General features: G+C 39.9%; 1 protein-coding gene across 4 annotated transcripts in view; it reads right to left on the bottom strand.

Moving 5' to 3' along the window:
- LOC105498686 (carnosine N-methyltransferase 1) overlaps window positions 1-14,792 on the bottom strand; it is a 45,540-nt gene extending 30,748 nt beyond the window's left edge. The window contains exons 1-4 of one of the 4 annotated variants that reach the window (XM_024786713.2): window positions 13,824-13,838; window positions 13,440-13,538; window positions 3,843-4,038; window positions 2,850-3,013 (exon numbers count right to left, since the gene is read on the bottom strand). In XM_024786713.2, coding sequence (XP_024642481.1) covers window positions 2,850-3,013; window positions 3,843-4,031 — 353 coding nt within the window. In that variant the 5' untranslated portion in view covers window positions 4,032-4,038; window positions 13,440-13,538; window positions 13,824-13,838. Of the gene's footprint in view, window positions 1-2,849; window positions 3,014-3,842; window positions 4,039-13,439; window positions 13,539-13,823; window positions 14,346-14,401 lie in introns of those variants that run through there. The other 3 variants (XM_011770942.3, XM_024786712.2, XM_024786714.2) reach the window with 3 other exon arrangements.
- Window positions 14,793-22,017: the final 7,225 nt, after the last annotated feature.

Genomic DNA, 22,017 nt, shown 5'->3' with positions numbered 1-22,017 from the left:
TGGATTCTTTAAAAGATTATCAAATAAAGTTATTTTTAAATAATTAGTTATACCTCCAATAATATAAAAATACATATGCATAAAGTTATTAATTTTAACATTATGTATAATTGCTAGATACTGCCAACTACCTAAACAGCCTAATGTAGGAGAAAGTTGGTTGAATAAACTATGATACATCCAAATAACAGAATAATCTTCAGCTGGGGAAAAAAAAATGACTGAAGAGCTCTATGAACTGATAGTATAGCTATTTCCAGAAGACACTAAGTGAAAAAAGCAAGGTACAGAATAAATGTATGGTATACTATCTTTTGTGGATGACCAAAGGGGGTAATTATAAAGAAAAACAAAAAAGTCAGGCATGGTAGTTTATGCCTGTAATCCCAACATTTTGGGAGGCAGAGGCAGGAGGATCACTTGAGGCCAGGAGTTCAAGACCAGCCTGTTCAACATAGCAAGACCCCTGTCTCTACAAAAAATATTTAAAAATTAGCTGGGAGGCTGAGGTGGGAGTAGTACTTGAGCCCAGGAGTTTAAGGCTAGAGTGAGCTATGATAACAACACTGTACTACAGCCTGGATGACAGAGCAACACTTTGTGTCCAAAAAAAAAAAGAGAGAGAGAGAGGAAAAAAAACACATCTACTTATTTTCTTTAAAAAAAAAAAAAAAGAATAAAAGCATGAATAAACAAGATGCCAATGATACTGATTATCCAAATGGGGTATAGAATAAAGGGAAGGGATAAAACACTAGGGGGCTGGGGATTGAAGGGAGAGCTAATTTGGGTAAATTGCAATGAATAAATTCACTATACCACCTTGTCTAAGGGAAAAATAACTATTAGCAAATCCCGAACTCTTTTTAGTAGGTTTCTTTTTCACAGAGGTATGAATGAAGCAATTCTGAAACCATTCTGTGTGTATTGTAGACAACTGGGCGAGTAAGTAAATGTACTGATGTTGTTGGAAGCAAAGTGAGAAGAGGGAAAACCAAGGAGAATCCTATAGAGTTGGGATTGGAATTAAGAGTTATCAGTATGAACCACAGTAAATTATGAAACTTGAATATAGACTGTAAATTACATAACAGTATTCAGGGTTAAATTTCCTCAATGGTTTCAGACATACACATACATAATGCAAGGGAAAGAGGAAGGGAGGGAAGCAGGAAGAGGAAACAATAAAAAAAAATGTGGCAAAATGTTAAAAACTGGTGAATTCAGGTAGAAAGTATAAGTGAATTCAGGAGGTCTCCATATAATTCATGCAACTTATCTGTAATTTTAAAGCTATTTCGAAATAGTTAAAATAGCCAGGCATAGTGGTAGGTGTCTGCAATCCCAGCTACTCGGGAGGCTAAGGCACGAGAATCACTTGAGCCCAGGAAGCGGAGGTTGCAGTGAGCAGCGCCACTGCACCCCAGCCTGGGGAATACAGTGAAAAATAAAAATAATAAATAAATAAATAATAACCAATAAAATGAAATGTCCCAACAAAAAACAGAGAGAAGAGACACATATGTATTGAAATTTCTGAAAGCATATACTCAAACGTAAAGTTGTCAATCAATAAGGAGGCGAAGGAGAGGAAAAGGAGCCGCTCTAAAATATCTTTAAATAAGACTGAATTCCATCCAGTAGCTTTCGTTAAATATATACCCCTAAATCAGGGGTTCCTAATCTGGGACTGAGGTTAGGTGGATTAAATTCTATCCATCAAGAGGTGTGTGGATAGAATTCACTGAGTCTCTGAAGAGAATAGGAAAAAATTACATTTTAATTTCAGAAACTGATTTTTTTTTCCTTCAATTACAGATGCAGGCAACAAACAACAGTTTTAGCAATACCTCTGACTTTATCAGGAAGATAAATCACATATATTTTCACTTCACATTAGCTGAGGTTCTCAAAACAGTATATATCCCTTTCAGCATTTTCATAATACAGTAATTACACTTGCAGTTAAATTGTATTTAAAGTGATATATGATTTTTTTAAAATGCATCACAAATTTACTTTTTAAATATTTTGATAGCTGTATTTCAAAATCACTGTTTTCTTTGTAATCCTATGCACTTAAATTTATTCACTTAAAATTGTTATTCTGGGCCAGGTGTGGTAGCTCACACCTGTAATCCCAGCACTTTGGGAGGAAGATGCAGGCGGATCACTTGAGGTCAGGAGTTTGAAACCAACCTGGCCAACATGGTGAGACCCTGTCTCTACCAAAAACACAAAAATTAGCCAGGCATGGTGGTGCAAGCCTGCAGTCCCAGCTCCTTGGGAGTCTGAGGCATGAGAATCACTTGAACCCAGGAGACAAGAGGTTGCAGTGAACTAAGACCACACCACTGTACTCCAGCCAGGGCAAGAGAGTGAGACTGTCTCAAAAAAAAAAAAAAAAAAAATTATTCTGAAAAGCAGACCATGGGCTTCAGACTGACCAATGGTTCCAGGGCACAAAAAACTTAAGAATCTCTGCTTGCTCAGAGGTACAGGTCCCTCAGTTGTTTACAACTATGTCACAATGAGGGGAATTAAAAGTTTACGTTTTTTTTGCTTCGCCATAAAGCAAATTATAAAAAGATACACATCATTGATAATTTTCCATATAACCTTATTATTTAATTTCTAAGTAATTTCCCCTAAGCACCAGCACAAAAATTATTCAAAATAAAAACTGTAACCTCACAAAGAGTATCCAATAACAAATGTAACACTTACACATGTAAAACATACAGGCACACAGCAACTGTAACAATGAAGCAAGGCTGTGAAACATTTTATCAAGAAACTCAAGTGTTTATACACTTTAAAAACTTGGTTAAAAACAAGGTACTATTTACCATCTCTCTTTTGGAAAATTTTTTAAAATTTCTTTAATGATTGGCTGGTAACAGGCATCCCTTTCTGCTTTCCCAGTTTCACTCCAGTCTCTCACAAACTGTTTCAATGTGGATTTTAACTTATCCATGTCAAATGTAGATGCTGGCATAATCTTTCCATTCCCCTGTTTAAAAAACAGACATCAATTAGCTTCTGAGAGAGTAATCCACTTTTATTATGGTTAAATAGACATGCTACTAAGGGGCTATATAGGTGGTTTAGTGGATAAATCACTAGCCTCTCACCTCAACCGGGGTTCAAGTGCAGCTTGAGATCCTAAATGAAAAGAGTTTGGTGGTCTCACTGCTACCCTCAAAAGATTAAGGTCCATTAATCATAAAACCACCATATAATTAAGCAGTCTTTACTCAGGAGAGGACCACACTGAGCTGCTATGGAGACTGAACATCCTCTCTAAGAGAGGGAAGAAAGTCCCTCCAGGTCATTGATGGGGCAGCATGGAGAGGCTCACACTGGAGTGGCCCAACTGTATCCATCCTGTGGATACAAAAAGAGGACTTCAGTTTCTATGTACTGCCAGTCCCTTGAGATTTATAAGTGAAAATAATTTCTTACAATAAAAGATGAACAGCAATAGATACAAGACACTGAAAAAATATGAGTTAAGCAAGGGAAGTTAATTTCTAGCTAGTAAAGTTGCTTTTAAAAATTTAAGTCACTAACTTTATATCCCAAAACAGAACATTATGTCAAAATGCATCAAAATCCCAACAATTATATTAGTACTTAAAAAAGGAAAACCAGCGAATAGATCCAGTCTCTGGCATACTGTTCTATTAAGCCTAATCAAATGACTGAACATTTAAGTTATAACTTTCTGAGTAGAGCAAATAGCCTGTGCCAGATATAAAAATGAAATCCAGAAAGATTAAAAGACCTCAAAATAGAGGTTGACCCTAAAATAAACACAAATAGAACAAACTTTCACATACATCTTCTCCATATTCTTTATTTTCAAACATATGTATGCAATCATTCACAATGGTCAGTAGTATTTCTTGATTATGATCAATGCATTTCCGGATCTTGTCCAAGTGAAGAAGAAACTGAGGAAGTAGTTTCTGTTGGTTAGCTGGAAGTGATCGAAATTGTCTTTCTGTTCGGTTCACTCGCTCATGCATACTGGTGCTAAAACATAAAAGGTGTTTTTTAAATTCGCAAAAATATTCTCACCAGAGGCCAATCTTATTTCAAGGTTGTCTTTCTGTACAATTATTTCCTTCTTACGCTGGATACTGTCCTATCATTTACAATCTCTTGGCTTTTAAAAAGGCATTAACTTAGAAAGTTGTATATGTTTTTACTTTATTACAAATCCTTCTCTAAGCAAGCAAAATACAAATGGTTTATCACTAGTAAAAGTAACCATATGCACCAATTAGAAGGGGGAAAAGAAGACTGATGTACAATTAATTTACTTTTGTGTATTAAACTTAAAATTTTCAGCAAAACCAACTTAATGCTTTAGATTTTTCCATCTTTAAGTAGCAAAATAAATACTGCTGTGAAATTATAATACACACAAAATGTCCTGAAATTAACTAAAAGCAAACCAAGTTGAATTTTTAAAAATATCACAGAAGATCTTATATACTACAAATTACCAAGCAAATAAAAATTGAAATTCTATAGTGTTCTACTTAACAATATCCACAATTTGCATTCCAAAAATGACCCCAAAGGTCACTTTGGGGACCACTTACTCATAAAGCCAGAAAACAGAACATCATTTTTACTTATATTTACTTACTATTATTATTTTTGAGAGGGAGTTTCGCTCTTATCACCCAGGCTGGAATGCAGTGGCACAGTCTCGGCTCACTGCAACCTCTGCCTCCCAGGTTCAAGTCATCCTCCCACCTCAGCCTCCCAAGTAGCTGGGACTACAGACATGCGCCACCACATTCAGCTAATATTTTTGTATTTTTTTGTAGAGATGGGTTTCACCATGTTGCCCAGGCTGGTCTCAAACTCCTGGGCTCATGCAATCTGCCTGCCCTGGCTGCCCAGAGTGCTGCGATTACAGACATGAGCCACCACGCCTAGCCATAAGAACATCATTTTTTAAAGTTAAATATATACTCATAGTATATTATTTTTACATTGACAAGATGGCCAAAATTTAAAAGCCTGACTATATCAAATTTTGGTGAAAATATGGTATAATTAGGACATTTATACACTAATGGTAAGTGTATACATTAGTGCAACCACTTTGGCAAATTAAATTTAGAGTATTACCTAGTACAATTTAGCATAGTACTTGCCTTATGACCTAGTAATGATACTCCTAGAAACTCTTGCAAATGGGCCCCATGAAATATGAACAATTTTTTGTCACAGTACTGTCAGAAATAACAAACAAGCCAGGCACAGTGGCTCATCCCTGTAATACCTTGGCACTTTGGGAGGCCAAGGTGGGCGGATCACTTGAGGTCAGAAGTTCAAGACCAGTCTAGCTAGCCAACATGGTGAAAGCCCATCTCTACTAAAATGCAAAAATTAGCTGGGCATGGTGGTGCCCACCAGTAATCCCAGCTACTTGGAAGGCTGAGGCAGGAGAATCGCTTGAACCCAGGAGGCAGAGGTCGCAGTGAGCCGAGATTGCACCACTGCATTCTAGCCTGGGCGACAGAGGAAGACTCCATCTCAAAAAAAAAAAAAAAAAAGTAACAAAATATCTGGAAACAACCCAAAGGTCTATTATCAGAAATTATCGTATAGTTACTGTAGAATGAAGAAATTACAGTATATACAGTGGAATGCAGCAAAATGAGTAAATTACAGTTCATACAATAATATGTAAGGACTAAATACTGATCTTTTTTTTTTTTTCTCTCTTCTCCAAGTTCCTCACTAAGAGGCCTGCTGCATCATGCCTTACAAATTATAAAATCTCGTTAGACAGGTTTTTTATTAACCCTATATAATATGGCTTACTTTCCAACCTAATTCTGGTATGGCATCTTATGACAAATAGCAGACTCAGAAGGAAATCAGAATATTTTACCCTAAAATATATTTCTTTGACATTCTGAAATGGCTGCCACAGGGCCAACAGATCTCAATGGCCCTGCAAAGCCATGTTTCCTAGGGGAAACGTGCATCTGTGGAGAATCTCCATGAATGCAACCAGGCCTTCCCTTTCTAGGCCTTTCCTGGATCCAGGAGAGATTAACTGAGAGCCTGACAACATTAAAGTCTAAAAAGTGACATTTAGTATCTCTTCCCTCTGAAGGCTGCTACCTAGAAGGCTTCATTTAACTTAAGAAGAACCTTGGCCTCCACAAGTCCCTTAACTCAGGCATTCCTTTCTACTTACCATAGCTTACCTCTATCAACCAAGTACCAACTGAAGAATCCTTAAAACCCACTTATGACTTGTAACCCCCTCTTTAAGACGTCCTGCCTTTTGTGTGAGATCAATATATACCTTCCATGTAATCCTGTATCTCTAAAATGTATAAAACCAAGCTGTAACCTGACCACCTAGAGCGCACTTTGTCAGGGTCCTCTGAGATCGTGTAACCACAGGCTGCGGTCACTATCATATTGGCCCAGAACAAACCTCTAAATATATTTGGGCAGAAACTGGCTACTCCCATCACCATCTGGAGAAAACTCAAGAACATATACATTTGTTGAAAAAATTGCAGGAAAACACATAATGTACAATTGCATTTCATGGAAAACTAAATATTATTATTCAGGGACTGAGCATATGTGGAAAAACTACAAAGTCAAGAAGTAAAAATTCAGGTTAATGATTCTGAGGGTGAAAGAGACAGGATAATGTTTTTTAAAAACTAGGTGATTGATGAGTGTTCACTGTATCATTCCTTACATTTTATATCTATATATGTGTGTGTATGTTTAAATGTTCTTTGGTATTAATTCAATATTAAATAAAAATGGAAGTATTTTTCATTTTCTATTTTCTTTTTTTTTTTTTTTTGAGACGCAGTCTTGTCTTGCCCAGGCTGGAGTGCAGTGGCACGATCTCGGCTCGCTGCAACCTCCCCCTCCCAGGTTCAAGCGACTCTCCTGCCTCAGTCTCCCAAGTAGCTGGGACTACAGGCATGTGCCACCACGCTCGGCTAATTTTTGTATTTTTAGTAGAGACGGGGTTTCACCATACTGTCCAGGATGGTCTCGATGTCTTTACCTCGTGATCCACCCGCTTCTGCCTCCCAAAGTGCTGGGATTATAGGCCTGAGCCACTGTGCCCAGCCTTATTTTCATTTTCAATTTCAAAACCTTTGTCGTTTGGTTTCTTAAATCTTTATTCATCCAAACAATTTTCTTATTTTTACCCTCTGCCAAATTATTCCAACTGCCAAACAGTAATGAACTTCAGAAGAAGCTCCTGACGAACAAGCAAAAACCTGGCTGGTCGCGTTTTTACAAGCTTGTGTATGGTGGCTTGGTGTGGGGGGCCCTTGGGGATAAGGTGAAGAGATCAAGTTGGCAGAAGCTCCACTGACATCCCCCTCTGGGGAGAGTATAATAATGAGCTTTGAAGTCAGAAAGATCAGGGATGAAATCCGGGTTATAACACCTATTTGCCACGACACCAGGAAAGCTACTTCCTTCCTTTGTGCAACTCTCTCACGTAGAGAAGCAAGATAAAGAATGAACAACAATGAGGTGACCATGGAAGCCACCATTTATTGAGATTTAATAAATGCCAAGGACTAAACCAAGTCAGTTAATACTGATTATTCTGAAACATCTCCATAATTAGATAGGTAGATTATGTTCCTCTGCTTACCAGACAGCGTTTCATCGGAAATAACGTACTCAAAAGATTTAGCCCAATAGCTTGAAAACACAGCAAGCACTCAAAATATATATACTACACATATACCTACTGTTCAATATACTATATATACACACTATATACATAGTATATATAGTATAAATATATACTATATACAGTATATATACATAGCATATATATAGTATAAATAGTATATGTAGTATAAATACATATACTATATATACACCTACTATTCAAAAAACCGGTAGGTATATTTCATTTATATTACTAAAATGTTCAAAGTGTGAAAAATGTAGAAATTAAAAGTACTCAGGGAAAGAAGGCCTAATAATTCCTCTTCTAGAGGGAACCACTTCTAACCTTTTGGCACATTTCTGTTTTGCTTAATACAAAGTTGCAGTGGCTCATGCCAGTAATCCCAGTATTTTGGGAGGCCAAAGTGGGAAGCCTATTTGAGGCCAGGTGTTCAAAACCAGCCTGGGCAATACAGCAAGACCCTCATCTCTACAAAAAAAAATGAAAAAAACAGAATTAGCCAGGTGTGGTGGTGCATGCCCGTAGTCTCACCTACTCAGGAGGCTGAGGCAGGAGAACTGCTAGAGTCTAGAAAGCCAAGGATACAGTGAGCCATGATTGTGTCACTGCACTACAGGCTGGGTAACAGAGCAAAACCCTGTCTCCAAAATACAGAAGAAAAAAAAAGTAATCTAGCATCTTACTTTCTTTAAGCTGAATGCTGACAAATTATAATTGTATATATTTGTGGGGTACAAAGTGGATGTTCTTCATTCCATCTTATGTAACCAACAGTTACTTAGCTATTTCCCAACTACTGGTCATTTAGACACTCACCTGTTTTTATGATGAAAATTTTGTATTCAAAATCTGTCTATAATTTAGGGGAAAATTAGCATAAATTCTCGCAGAATTACCAGGTGAGAAGGAAAACTTTATTTTTGAGATGGAGTCTCACTCTGTCACCTAGGCTGGAGTACAGTAGCATAGTCTCAACTCACTGCAAGCTCTGCCTCCCAGCTTCAAGTGATTCTTCTGGTTCAGCCTCATAAGTAGATGGGACTACAGGTGCACACCACCATGCCCGGCTAATTTTTATATTTTTAGTAGAGATGGGGTTTCACCATGTTGGTCAGGCTGATCTCGAACTCCTGACCTGAAGTGATCGGCCAACCTCGGTCTCCCAAAGTATTAGGATTACAGGCGTGAGCCCCCACACCTGGCCAGGAGTAAGTATTTTTAAGGTTCTTGATATAAAATGATGTGTAGAAAGACTCCATCAATTTACATTCCTAACAACAGAGTATGACATTAAAGGAACTAAATGGCCACAACAAGTTAGGTAAACAGCAGAGCTTTGACAGTTTACAATTCACCGTCAACAGATTGAACAGCCTTTCTTCCTAGTGTTTACTCTTGGGCACTGGATGCCCCACAACTTCCCTCTCACCACATCTCAAAACTCATACCCAAAGTGAACTTAGCACATGCCCCACAAAAACCTGCACTCCTTCCTTCATGGCTAATATTAACAAATGCACCCAAGTTAGAAATTAAAGAGTCATCAGCTGGGCATGGTGGCTCACGCCTGTAATCCCAGCACTTTGAGAGGCCAAGGTGGGCAGTTCACCTCAGGTCAGGAGTTCGAGATCGAGACCATCCTGGCTAACCCTGTCTCTACTAAAAATACAAAAAATTAGCCGGGCATGGTGGCATGCACCTGTAATCCCAGCTACTTGGGAAGCTGAGGCAGAAGAATCGCTTGAATCTGGGAGGCAGATGTTGCAGTGAGTTGAGATCGTGCCACTGCACTCCAGCCTGGGCAACAGAGCGAGACTCCGTTTCAAAAAAAATAAAAGTAATTAAGGAGTCATCCTAAATGTCTCTTCTGCTAGTCCCATAATCAATAAGCCCAGGATACTTTCCAATTCTACTTCCTAACTCCTCCCCTACCCTTCCCGCCCCACCTCTAATCAGATGAATTCTTCTAAAACACAAGTGTCATCTTGGTCATTATTCAGTATCTCTGTACTTCAGCAAATGTAAAAAGCAATAAACGTTCAGTTACATTCCCACAGGTGCCACTTTTGGTTTTCCACAGATATTACTTATTACCAAGTAGTATCAAGATTGCAAGGGTGAGATGAGATGAGTTATAGATTGGTTAGAAGAGCTGTCAATTCTTGATACAGATGTAACTCCACAGAGCAGGATGAGATTCTTAAACCCCTGGTTACTTACTGGTGTGCAAAGCTGCCATAACATACATCCACCAGTGACTCTTAAAATAGGTGGGATCTTACTAAAGTTGAGAATATAGTCCAATCCTTACTATACCCTTATAACTGGGGCTAACTTCACTATCCTGCACATGCTTACCCTATCGGTATTGCTTCAAGGCAGGGGCCCACTGGCTACTTGGTTTTTTTGTAGTCTTATTGGTACACAGTCACACTATTTGATTACACAAAGCCTAAGGCTCCTTCCATTCAAGGGCAGAGTTGATGAGTTGTAACAAGAGACCACTTGGCCTTCAGAGCTTAAAATATTTACTGCCTGGCCCCTTTAAGAAACTCTGTCAAACCTGCTTTGAAGGAATATTTTACAAAAATCAGACTCTCCTTGGTTCCGAACTAAGTCAGCATCAGGAGGCGACATTCTCTTGCTGATAAGAGGAGAAAGTAAACTTAATAGCCATTTTTCCTCGATGGTGGTATCTCTGCCTCCAACTCTCTCTAGAAAGCTGGTGTCAGCAGTGACCTCAACTCGGATTTAGTCACCTGTCATCAGGGTGAGCCCACACCAGGTCTGAGCTAAATGCCATGGTCATAGGCCCATTCCTCTGCACTTAGCTGAACTACTCTGGGAAATCCAAATAGAAAAAAACGTAACTTGTCAGAAATAAAGCCTGTCTTGATTCATTTTAAATCTTTATTAAATACCTAACATTAAATTTGTCTTACTAGTATAACTCTGCATTAACGCACCATAAAATTTTAGGTAACAGTTTTGGATTTTAGGTCAGATTCTGCCACAACTGGATTGTGTAACCCTGAGCAAGTTGCTTACTGCTTTGTGTCTATCCACATCCTCACCTGCAAAAATCGGCTCCAAATCTCGATATTTAAAAATCTCATCCTGTTATTTCTAAAAGTAAGAAGTTTCTGAAAAGACTTTCAGCTTTTCAACTCTAGTATTGTCTATGTGCTAAGGTGCTTCATTTATAACAACACTGGGTTATAAAACTAACTTTTGCTATTCAATACAAATGAGCTATACCCATTTTTACCTTAATCAGAATGTCATCTAAGCAAAATCTGTAGGAATCACAAAATTGGAACCCATTAGAAAGTATTAATCAAAAGACATTCCTTGCTTTATGAGCTTTTATCTAAATCTCCTATGTATTAACTAAAAGACATATAGCAGTAAAATTGTTCCCTGCAAAATCTGGACGTACAGTTGACCCCTGAACAATGCCTGGGTTGGTGCACCAACCCCCTGTGCAGTCGAAAACCCACATGCAACTTTAATTCACCAAAAACTTAACTACTAATAGCCTACTCTGACCAAAAGCCTTACCAATAACATAAACAACTGACAGATATTTTGTATGTTAATATATTACGTACTATATTCTTACAATAAAGCTAAAGAAAATATTAATGTCATAAGAAAGGAAAAATACATTTACACTACTGCACTGCATTTATCAATACTGCAAATTTACATTATTTGACTACAAGATAAATCCTCTGTCTGAAATGGGGTTGGGGGGCAACCTCTGCTGCCGACCTCTATCTACAGTACATATGGAACAAATCAACTTTTTTTTGTAATGTCTTGACTTTTCTCTGCTTCTTGGGAGCACTTCCAGCATCACCAGTGGCACTTCATACGGGACCCATGGTGTTATTTAAGGTTTATGGTATTGCATTAAGTTTGATGAAATCTGTTTACTGCTATAGGCAATTTACTGGACAGACAAAAGCAGAGTGATTTTTTCAAGCAGATACTGGCAACATTTGAGCTCACTGCAAAAGCAACAGCAAGTGGCTACAAAATTATTACAGTAGTACCATATCTACTACAGATAATTTTATGCAACTATGATTTAATGCTACATCTTTGCTTGTTTACATTTATCTCAGTTGCAAATGGCTCCATGTAAGATCTGTGTTTGTGTACGGTTTGATAAATTTTAACTTTCTGTAATAGATTTGTGTATATTTTATGGTAGTAAATGATAAACTAATATCTACACATATGCATTCATGGCATAACTTTTTCTTAATTTTTTCAATATTTCTAGGCTATGCAAGTTTGCTAAGTTTTTCAAATTCTTGCAAATCTCAAAACAATTTTCCAATGTTTATTTGAAAAAATTTGTGTATAAATGGACCCGTGCAGTCAGATCCATATTGTTTAAGGGTCAACTGTATTTGCTAAATGTGTAGAACCGGACTGTCCATCACAATCTACTTCGATAATGGAAAAGCTTTTATTTGCACTGTCCAATACAACAGACTCTAGCTACATGTAGCTATTGAGCACCTGAAATGTGAGTAGTAAAACTGAGCAACTAGATTTTAAAGTTTATTAAATACTGATTAATTTTAGCTTAAATTTATCCAGATATGATTAGTGGCTACAAGCAGTTTAAGTCTAGAAGATCACAAAATATTAGAATGTAACAATCCACTGTTTTCTGCTACATACGTTTTCTGTACCCCTAGCCTTTAAGTGAGATTTTAAAAAGCATATTTTTGATGTTATACTATTTTCAGTCCAAGTATATGAAGTGTTTCAAGAGAGTCTATACAAATAAAAACGATTTTTTTAAAAAATGAGATGCCCTGAATCCAACATTACACCAGTAAAGAATTGAGTATAGGAAATAGTATCACAAACACTAGAATATTCACACAAGAACTCTTCTCTATATTGCCACACTTCTGTTCCTGATCAACCCCTACCCCAATAAAGTCCCATCCCATACTTACCCACAAACATCAATTTTAAATTGGTCCTAATATATTAAAAGTAAGTACAACTACACACTTAACTAAATGGGTCCACTATATTCCCAAAACATTTCCCAATATTCTTTCTAGATTTTTCAAGAGCAAAATGTACCAGACTTTTCTGTATCTCCCACTCTTAGCTATCTGATGTTAGCTGCCTTCCCTAACTCCATGGTTATTTCAGTCACAATTCCTGCATCAAATTCAATTCTCTGATGGTCTGCCTTGCTCCCTCTGTTACTACTAAATCCGGAGAAATAAAATATCCAAACTACTCTTTTGGGCTCTGTAAAGTAATGCTGTCCCTGGTCCTATTTCTGGGTTTAATCAGTAAATTACTTCATCAAGATCTTCGAAGTTCAAAAGTTCCTATCACATGTACAATCAGATTCCAAATAACTTTAAGCTTTCATTAAGCAAGCTTCTAAATTCAGACTAGTAAACTAATTTAACTATCCGTCAAAAACTTGACAGACTATTTGGGAATGAGAAATGTATTTCTTTGCTACCATTTGTTTTGTTAAAAATAGAGCTTAAACAACATATGCCAAGCACTAGTGACATAAAAATAAATAAGACTCAGCCCCTGCCCTTGAGGAGGTCACAGCAAAGCAAGAGATTTATATAAACAAATACAATACATGAGATAAACAATATTTTAAAAGTTTGCATAAAGCACAGCAGGAACCCACTTATGGGAACAGGTTTACCTGCGTAGGAGGTCATGTCTGTCTGATTCCAATTGCAGACTCAGAACATAGTCACCGGTGGACTCATATCTCTTACGTGAATAAAAGTGTTATCTTCACCTGAAAATCCAGTTAAGTCCCTTTCAGCTCTTGGAATTATAATTTTGTGATTAAACTACTTTTACATCTATCTAGAAGAAACGTAGAAGTTAGGGAGCTGGTTTTATGAATGAGGAGCGTACTTAAAAGGTCCTACCACAGTGCCTAGCACACCAGGGAGAATTAGACACATTTTTGCAGGAAAAAAGAACGTAAAGGCAGCTCTTATTGTGACTTCTCTCATTTCTCTCCTAATAATTAGCAAATTTTAGAATATCAGGACCACTTCCGCCCTTAATCACCCACCAGTTAAAGACACTGAGCAGCATCATTCAATCGCTCACACAAATGTGCAAGTGCGTTCACAGCGCCAAAGAAGGGGTGGGTGGAAATCTTAAACTGCTCTTACAAGCACTGGTAACAGTTTGGGAAAATACGTCCTACAGCATCCCACGCGTAGGTGAACTTGGGCTCTCCATGTGTTCAGTTTGAAGGACATCGACCACACACACCAATCAGCCCAGCAGTGGACGATTCTACCACCATCGTCTTCTATCTGAAATTGTTACAGCGCTTCTCCGGTCACCCCCACCGGCCTCAAAGCCAAACCTTTAAGAGGACGGAGGCAGGAGAGCTAATCTGATCCTGAGGTCAGAAGACACGAGGCTGTGCAGCAGACGGCGCGGCGGACACGCGGGTGTGCAGGGCCGGGAGGGGCTGGGGTGGTGCGAGGTGACTCGGGGCCCGGAGGTCAGCTGCAGCAGCCGGGTCCCGACGCCTCGGAGGCGTGGCGGCGGGACGGCGAGCGCCCCCGTTCCGGCGGGTCCGCAGCCACCAATGGGCGCCCCGACGGTCTGGGCCGGGGTCCGCCACGGGCTCCTTACCCGTAGTAGCGGAAGGCATTAATGATCTTCCAGAAGTGCTCACGCTCAAGCCTCTCCTCCTCCTCCTCGGTGCTGCGCGTGGCCGCCGCCGCTGCCGCCGCCGAAACCGCCGCGGCCGAGCCCCAACGCCCAGCGGAAAACTGCACTTCCACCTCCTCGCTCCCACCGCCGCCTCCCCCGCAGCCCTCGGGCAGCCGGGAGGTGGGTGGCGGAGGGCGCCGCCGTCGCTGCATCGCCGCCGCGGCCCTCGGCCTGGCTCGCTTGCGTCTCGCCGCGACCGACAGCGTGGTGGCGGCTGCTTGGCCTTCCTCTAGACGGCGCCCGCCGCGGACATGCCCCCAGCTCGCGGCGCGCTCCGCCCCCGCCACCCTCAGGCCTCCATCCGCGCTGGGCTCCGCCAGGTCTTCAGGGCTCAGAGAACCAACGCGCATGCGTGTGCCGCGGTACGCGGAGGGCCCGTGCGGTCTGCGCTCATTTGCTGCCGGGCTTCGGAGACAGCGCGCTGACGTCACGACCACGCTTCCAAGGGCGGGGCCGAGGCCCTAGGGCGGTGACGGAGGAGGAGCTCGTAGGTGGGGTGGGGCTGGCGCCGCAGTTACCTGTGCGCGGCCGCGTGGGTGGGACTTAGGAGCCTGCGAGTGCCGGATTGCGGAGCGGGAAGCTGAACGCAGGCCCAGGCACTAGCAAAGAAGGGAAAGGCAAAAAGGAAAAGTTCGGCTTTGATGAATTTATTAGGAATTTTTATTTCAGAAAGTCTAGAAGGAACGTCTTGTATCCATCCTAATTTAAGTTTTAATTCGCTTCCTAAATAAATTCCTATTTTTAATTAAGGGGGGGGGAGTGAGCGCCATCTTTTCATTCTTTTTTTCTTTTTTTTTTTCACCCCCCCCCCCCCACTCTGCCGCCCAGGCTGGAGTGCAGTGAGTGGTGCGATCTCGGCCCCCTGCAACCTCTTTGGTTCCTGGGTTCAAGCGATTCTCCTGCCTCAGCCTCCCGAGTGGTTGGGATTACAGGTGCGCGCCACCACGCCCGGCTAATTTTTGTATTTTTAGTAGAGATGGGGTGTCACCATGTTGGCCAGGCTGGTCTGGAACTCCTGGCCTCAGGTGATCCACCCCCCTTGGCCTCCCAAATCGCTGGGATTACAGACGTGAGCCATCGCTCCCGTCCCATCTTTCCAGTCTTTAGGGGCTTGCGGCAGTCCTAATTCCTCCCTTACTGAGGATGGCAGCAGATGAGGAAAATGCCAGGACTTTCTATCCAGCTGCTGGTCTTGGGAAGACCGTGACACCTACCAGCATCTAAGGGTGGCTCTTGGGAAATAACTAAGTTATTCTTAAGAAATAACCTATTCTATTCAATTTAATCCGCCACCTGGCAAATGAGTCTTACAAAATAGGGATAAAAGGGAAAGATTGCTTTATTCAAAGGGTTAAATATGCTCAGTGACCACAAAGTTTGTTAAAAAGTTACAGCCATATTGAAAGTGAAGTGGCTTCATATTTTCATAATTTAAATTAATAGTTGAAATAAAAGTAACCCTCAAAATGACTTATATTAACATTTTTATATAAAAGTTTTCTAAAATGTGAGTCTATTAATAGTAATGCGGTAATACATGTTTCAAAATTCAAAAAGAAAGTGCAAAGGATTACAAATATGAATTGGAGACAATCTCACTCTGTTGCCCAGGCTGGAGTGCAGTGGCACCATCTCAGCTCACTGCAACCTCCCCGACTTCCAGGCTCAAGCGATTCTCCTGCCTCAGCATCCCGACTAGCTGGTATTACAGGAATGCGCCACCACACCTGGCTAATTTTTGTACTGGCCGGGCGCGGTGGCTCACGCCTGTAATCCCAGCACTTTGGGAAGCCGAGGCGGGCGGATCACGAGGGCAGGAGATAGAGACCATCCTGGCTAACACGGTGAAACCCCGTCTCTACTAAAAAATACAAAAAATTAGCCGGGTGTGGTGGCGGGCACCTGTAGTCCCAGCTACTCGGGAGGCTGAGGCAGGAGAATGGCCTGAACCCGGGAGGCAGAGCTTGCAGTGAGCCGAGATCGCGTCACTGCACTCCAGCTTGGGCGACACAGCGAGACTCCGTCTCAAAAAAAAAAAAATACTAAAGTAGAGATGGGATTTCACCATGTTACCCAGGCTGCTCTCCCTGAACTCAGGCAATCCACCTACCTGGGCTTCCCAAAGTGCTGGGATTACAGGCATGAGCCACCACGCTCGGCCAAATGTGAATAATTGCTTTACCTCGTCCCTAGCCAACTATGTTCCTCTCCAGACACAATATACCAATTCTTTGTCGATTCTTCCAGATTTTCTATCTAATGTCTATTTTTCCAAACACTAATTGTTTGGAAGTTATGTATAAACTCTCATAGTAGTAACTGTTTCTAATGCTGTTCTCATATACACATGCACACAAGTTATACATGTAATTCGTTGCATGTATTGATATAGGTCTCAATGACCTAATTGATAAAGGCCAGAATGTCATGGATAAAGATAATCAGCTCCATACTTTGCAGTATCCTCGGAGGTACAATACACATTTTCAAATTAATGCCATGTGCAGAGGCTTGCTTGACTCTGTTTCCTAACTTGTTAAGTCTTAGAGTCTGTGTCATGAAGGTGCTCAACTTTCAACTCAATTGCGATCTTACAGGTGGCGAAACCAGGGAATCAGAGATATTAAGTGATCTTCATACACCCACCCATGTCTCATACCTATATTTTATCAGTATTTGTTTAGGACTGTGACTGTACTTTTTAAATATTATGCTAGCTAACATTCATTTATTTAATATTTTTCAAATTGTTTTCCCAGTTTATCACCTTATTTGTCCCTTAGCTCTGTGAACTAGATGTCATTATTATCTTGCTATAAGAAATGAAGAAATCGACTCAAAGAAATTAATTTTCCTGCCCAGGGACACATAAATAGCAGGGCTGAAGTTAACTCACTCATTCATTTATTCTTTTTTCTTTTTTTCGACACATGTATTGATTGCTTCTGTGTTTCTTTGCCCAGAGCTGAAGGCAGCAGAAGCTGGAAGTATGGGCCTCTCATTCTCACTTCGCCACCTAGTAACTCCATGACCTGTATGAAACATTATGTAAAGCCTCAATTGCAATGTTTCTTATATTTCTTTTTCTTTTCTTTCTTTTTTGTGTTTATTTGTTTGGGGGAGGTGGGGAGGACAGAGTCTGGCTCTGTCACCCAGGCTGGAGGGCAGTGATGTGATCATGGCTTACTGAAGCCTCGATCTCCTGGCCTCAAGTGATCCCACCGCCTCAGCCTTTTGAGTATCTGGGACAACAGGCATGCGTCACCACTCCTGGCTACTGTTTTTTTAAATTGTTAATAGAGATGAGGTTTCATTATTTTGCCCAGGCTGGTCTTGAACTCCTGAGCTCAAGCAATATTTCTGCCTTGGCCTCCAAAGTACTAGGATTACAGGTATGGGCCACCAAGCCCACCAATTGTAAAATTTATAAAATAGACATATTACCCTTTTTACAGGGTCATTGGGAGGAATAAATGAGATAAAGACTGAAAAATGCCTGGTATATAGGCTCAATAAATGTTAGTTACCTTCCCTGCACTCAGTTGTCTTTAGAATAAAGTTTTAGCCTTGTTTTAAAACACTTTTCTTAGGACTTCCTTGACCTAAGTTCTTTGTAGTGAGTTTCTTCCATTAATATCTTCCCAAACTATAGAGTGATTTGAGATGCAAGATTTGGAATGTTTTTTATCAGGAGGAAACTAATTAATCTCCAGGAATTAATAAGTAAAAAGCATCATTATACTTTTGTTAGTTATTCTGAAGAACTGTTGGCTAAGCACTTAAACTGCTTACATGCATTTGTACGCTGCTGCTAGGAACGTAACATGGTGCAGCCACTCTGGAAAAGAGTGCAAAGCAGGTTTGCTGTGCATTGGTTACCAGCTGAGTCTGGTGAGACAGAACACCCATGTGTACAAGTTACACGAAGTGAATTGATTATTTACAGCTAGGCAACAAGGGACAACAGAAGCATAGGATTCATTGTGGGCCAATCTCCCAAGACTCAGGAAAGCTGCCCCAGGAGGATGGAGTCTCATTTGTGTGTACCCCATTTGTACCACAGCTGAGTGACCCTGGAAAGCAGACCATCTTGGATTTTGCATTCTGGAGGCAACATGACATGCTGGACTAAAATGATGAAGGACATCCTGTTTCTAGGAGGGACTGGAACAGAGCCTGGGATGTTTTAGCCAGTATCTCATCTCAGGATATTGCATTCCTAGCACATTCTACAGTTATTCTTGAGAACTATTAATACAAGTGAGAAACTGGGGAGAATTCGATCAGTCCAAGTCCACTGGGAACTGTCATGCAAAAAGTATAGTGATTTTTTGTGCAAAACTGAACGTACACTTACCATACAACCCAGCAATTGCACTCTTAGAGATTTATCTCAGAGAAATGAAGACATGTACCCACAAAAACCTGTACATAAAAGTTCATAGCAGCTTTATTTGTAAAAGCCAGAAATTGTAAACAACCCAAGTGTCCTTCAGCAGATGAATGGTTAAACAAACTGTAGCATATCCGTACCGTGGAATACTACTCAGCAATAAAAAGTAATGAACTCTTGATATATGTAATAACTTGGAAGAATCTCAAAGGGATGATGCTGAATGGGAAAAAAAAAAAAAAAGCAGTCTCAAAGGGTTACATACTGTATGATTGCATTTATTTTATTTTATTTTTATTTTTTTAGATATAGGGTCTCACTCTTTCACCCAGGCTGGAATGCAGTGGTGTGACAGTGGCCCAGTGCAGTCTTGAGCTCGTGGTTCAGGCGACGTTCCTGCCTCAGCCTCTGTGAGTAGCTGGGACTACGGATGTGTGCCACCACATCTGGCTGATTTTTTTTTCTTTTGTGAGATGGAGCCTTGCTTGGTTGCCCAGGCTTGTTTTGAACTCCTGGCTTCAAGTAATATGATTACATTTATATAGCATTTTCAAAATGACAAAATTATAGAGATGAAAAACATGATTAGTCACTGGGGGTTGGGGGTGGTGGGGAATAAGGGCAGTGTCTGTGTTTATGAAAGGGTAGTTCAAAGGAAACTTGTAGTAGAACTGTCCTGTATCTTGGCTACAGCAGTGGTCACAGAAATCTATACACGAGATACAATTGCATAAAAATGAAGGCGTTTCTCTCAGCCCACTTTGGCTCAGGAGACCGCCCCACAAAATATAAAATAAAATTTTAAAATTAATATACACACCAAGTCACACACAAATGAACACCACACACAAATTCATCCATCTGGTGAATTCAAATAAGGTCCATTAATTATATCAGTGTTAACTCACTAAACTCCATGCTCTATTGTCTGAACCAGGAAGACTCAACTTGTTTTCCCAGTCATACCAACGAAGTTACTCCATCATTATTTTCAAGGATGGTTCATAATCCATAAATGTTTGTAAGTAAGGGTTTTGAAATGTGCAAGTCTACTCATCTATTAATCCTAAGTATATATACATATTTTTAAACATCAACGTTTAGCAGCTACTAAATATATTTTTATTAGCCTCACATTTCCCAGTTAAATGCCTCATTGAAAGTTTGTAATATGTATTATGTTGGTTTTAGCTGACCTTTTAACTGCCTTGCCTTGTAGACTGTATGTCTGAGGGCAGGAGGCATATCTGTTTTGTTCATGCTTGTATCTCCAGCATCTAGCAAAGTGAGATTTTTCTATAACCACTTTTTGAAATGAATAAATGAATTTACAAGTGCCAGACACTGCACTAAACCCTGTAATGTATCATTGCATATAACTTAATACAATGGTATCATCTTTTTTGTTTTTTTTGTTTGTTTGTTTGTTTGTTTTTAAACCGGGACTTGTTGTGTTGCCCAGGTTGGAATAGCTGGGAGCCCCCAACACACACTTCTTAAAAAACCAATGAACACACTATAATTAAGTACCTTGCTCAAAGTCATTTGATTAATAAGCAAAACCTCAATTTGAAAGCAAGCCCAAGAAATGATTACTGGATCTACTGCCTCTGCTAAAGTTGGTCTTGTCTATCTTTAAATAAGTTTCATTAAGTTGTTTTACTTCTGGAAATCTTATTAATTTGTAAATAATTGTTGTTTGTAGTGATTTAGCATTTTAGTCGGGTAAGAAAATATGTATTTTGCTGACCCAAACTGAAAGATTAGATTGCCCACAGAGTCTGTTTATAGAGAAAATAAACAATTTCTTACGCTTTATGTTAAAAATCTAGTTTATATATCAACAATGACTCAAACTGCTGTTGATCTAGAACCTCAAGGAAAAAGGCAAAGGCAAGTAGGGGCTTTTTTTCACTTAATACAAGGGCTCCCTTACAATTCTCATCATCATTCTAGGATTTATTATTTTTACTCCTGGGATTCCTCTATTAATTCTGTTCTTTATGCAAAACTGTCTTTGACTGAGAACTAGCTAGTTTTGCCTTTGTATTCTTTGTTCTAGTCCCTGGATCCACATGAAGGATATTATAATTTGCTCTTAAAATAATAAGAATGCTCTCCACTATGGAGCTAGGGATATGATTCCTGTAAATAGTCACCTTGTGCCTTTAGTGAGTTTTTCTATTTAAATATTTTATACAATATTTAAATTGTTTTTTGTCTTATTACTCCTGGTGACTCATAGAACACCTTTAGTGAATTTTTATATTCTTTCTTAATCACAGGAACCAGAATCCAGTTGCAGTTTTTGTATGCACGTAGTTTTAATGCACTCAGTGGTTATTCTCAAACTTGGAATGAAAATTCTATTATTGTTGTTAATTTTCAAGGGGATGGTTAAAAAGTGAAGTGAAATGGATCTTATGTAACTGATTAGTGCTAAGTTAGTTCACAGAGAAACATCATAGGGTATGTACTGCCAGGAATAAGTCTCTCTAGGGGTCCTACAGTGGTCCCTACAAAGATATCTTTACATCCCATAACCTTTACATCTTTTTGTTGTTGGGGAACATTTCAAGTTAAAAGAATACTCTGAACTGACATTATTCAATGCTTTCCCGTGCATGCTTAGGGTATTAGCCAAGCAACTGCACCCAAATAAAACATTTTGGGCATGTATATATGTATGTATTTGAGACCAGGTCTTGCTCTGTTGCCCAGCCTGGAGTGCGGTGGCATGAATATGGCTCACTGCACCCTTGACCTCCTTTGTTCAAGCCATCCTCCATCCTGAGCCTCTCAAGTAGCTGGGACCACAGGCATGCAACACGATGCCCTGCTAATTTTGTTTATTTTTTGTAGAGGCGAGGTCTCACTATGTTGCCCAGGCTGGTCTCCAATTCCTGGACTCAAGTGAACCTCCTACCTTAGCCTCCCAAAATGCTGAGATTAAAGGTGTGAGCCACTGTGCTCGGCTGAATTATGTATTTACTTCCCCAAGAAGCATCAAAATAATAATCATGGGGGAAATATCAGAATTTGGTTGGACTTCCTTATATTTATCTTACAGATTATTTTTGTTTTTTTAAATTACTTTTAGTGGCAAAGATGTACCACAGGATGTCCAGGGCAAAAGCCCTAT

The sequence above is a fragment of the Macaca nemestrina genome, chromosome 14 (assembly GCF_043159975.1).
Source record: "Macaca nemestrina isolate mMacNem1 chromosome 14, mMacNem.hap1, whole genome shotgun sequence".
Lineage (NCBI taxonomy): Eukaryota > Metazoa > Chordata > Mammalia > Primates > Cercopithecidae > Macaca > Macaca nemestrina.
The sequence above is the reverse complement of the archived record's forward strand: the minus strand, read 5'-3'. Positions and strand labels throughout refer to the sequence as shown.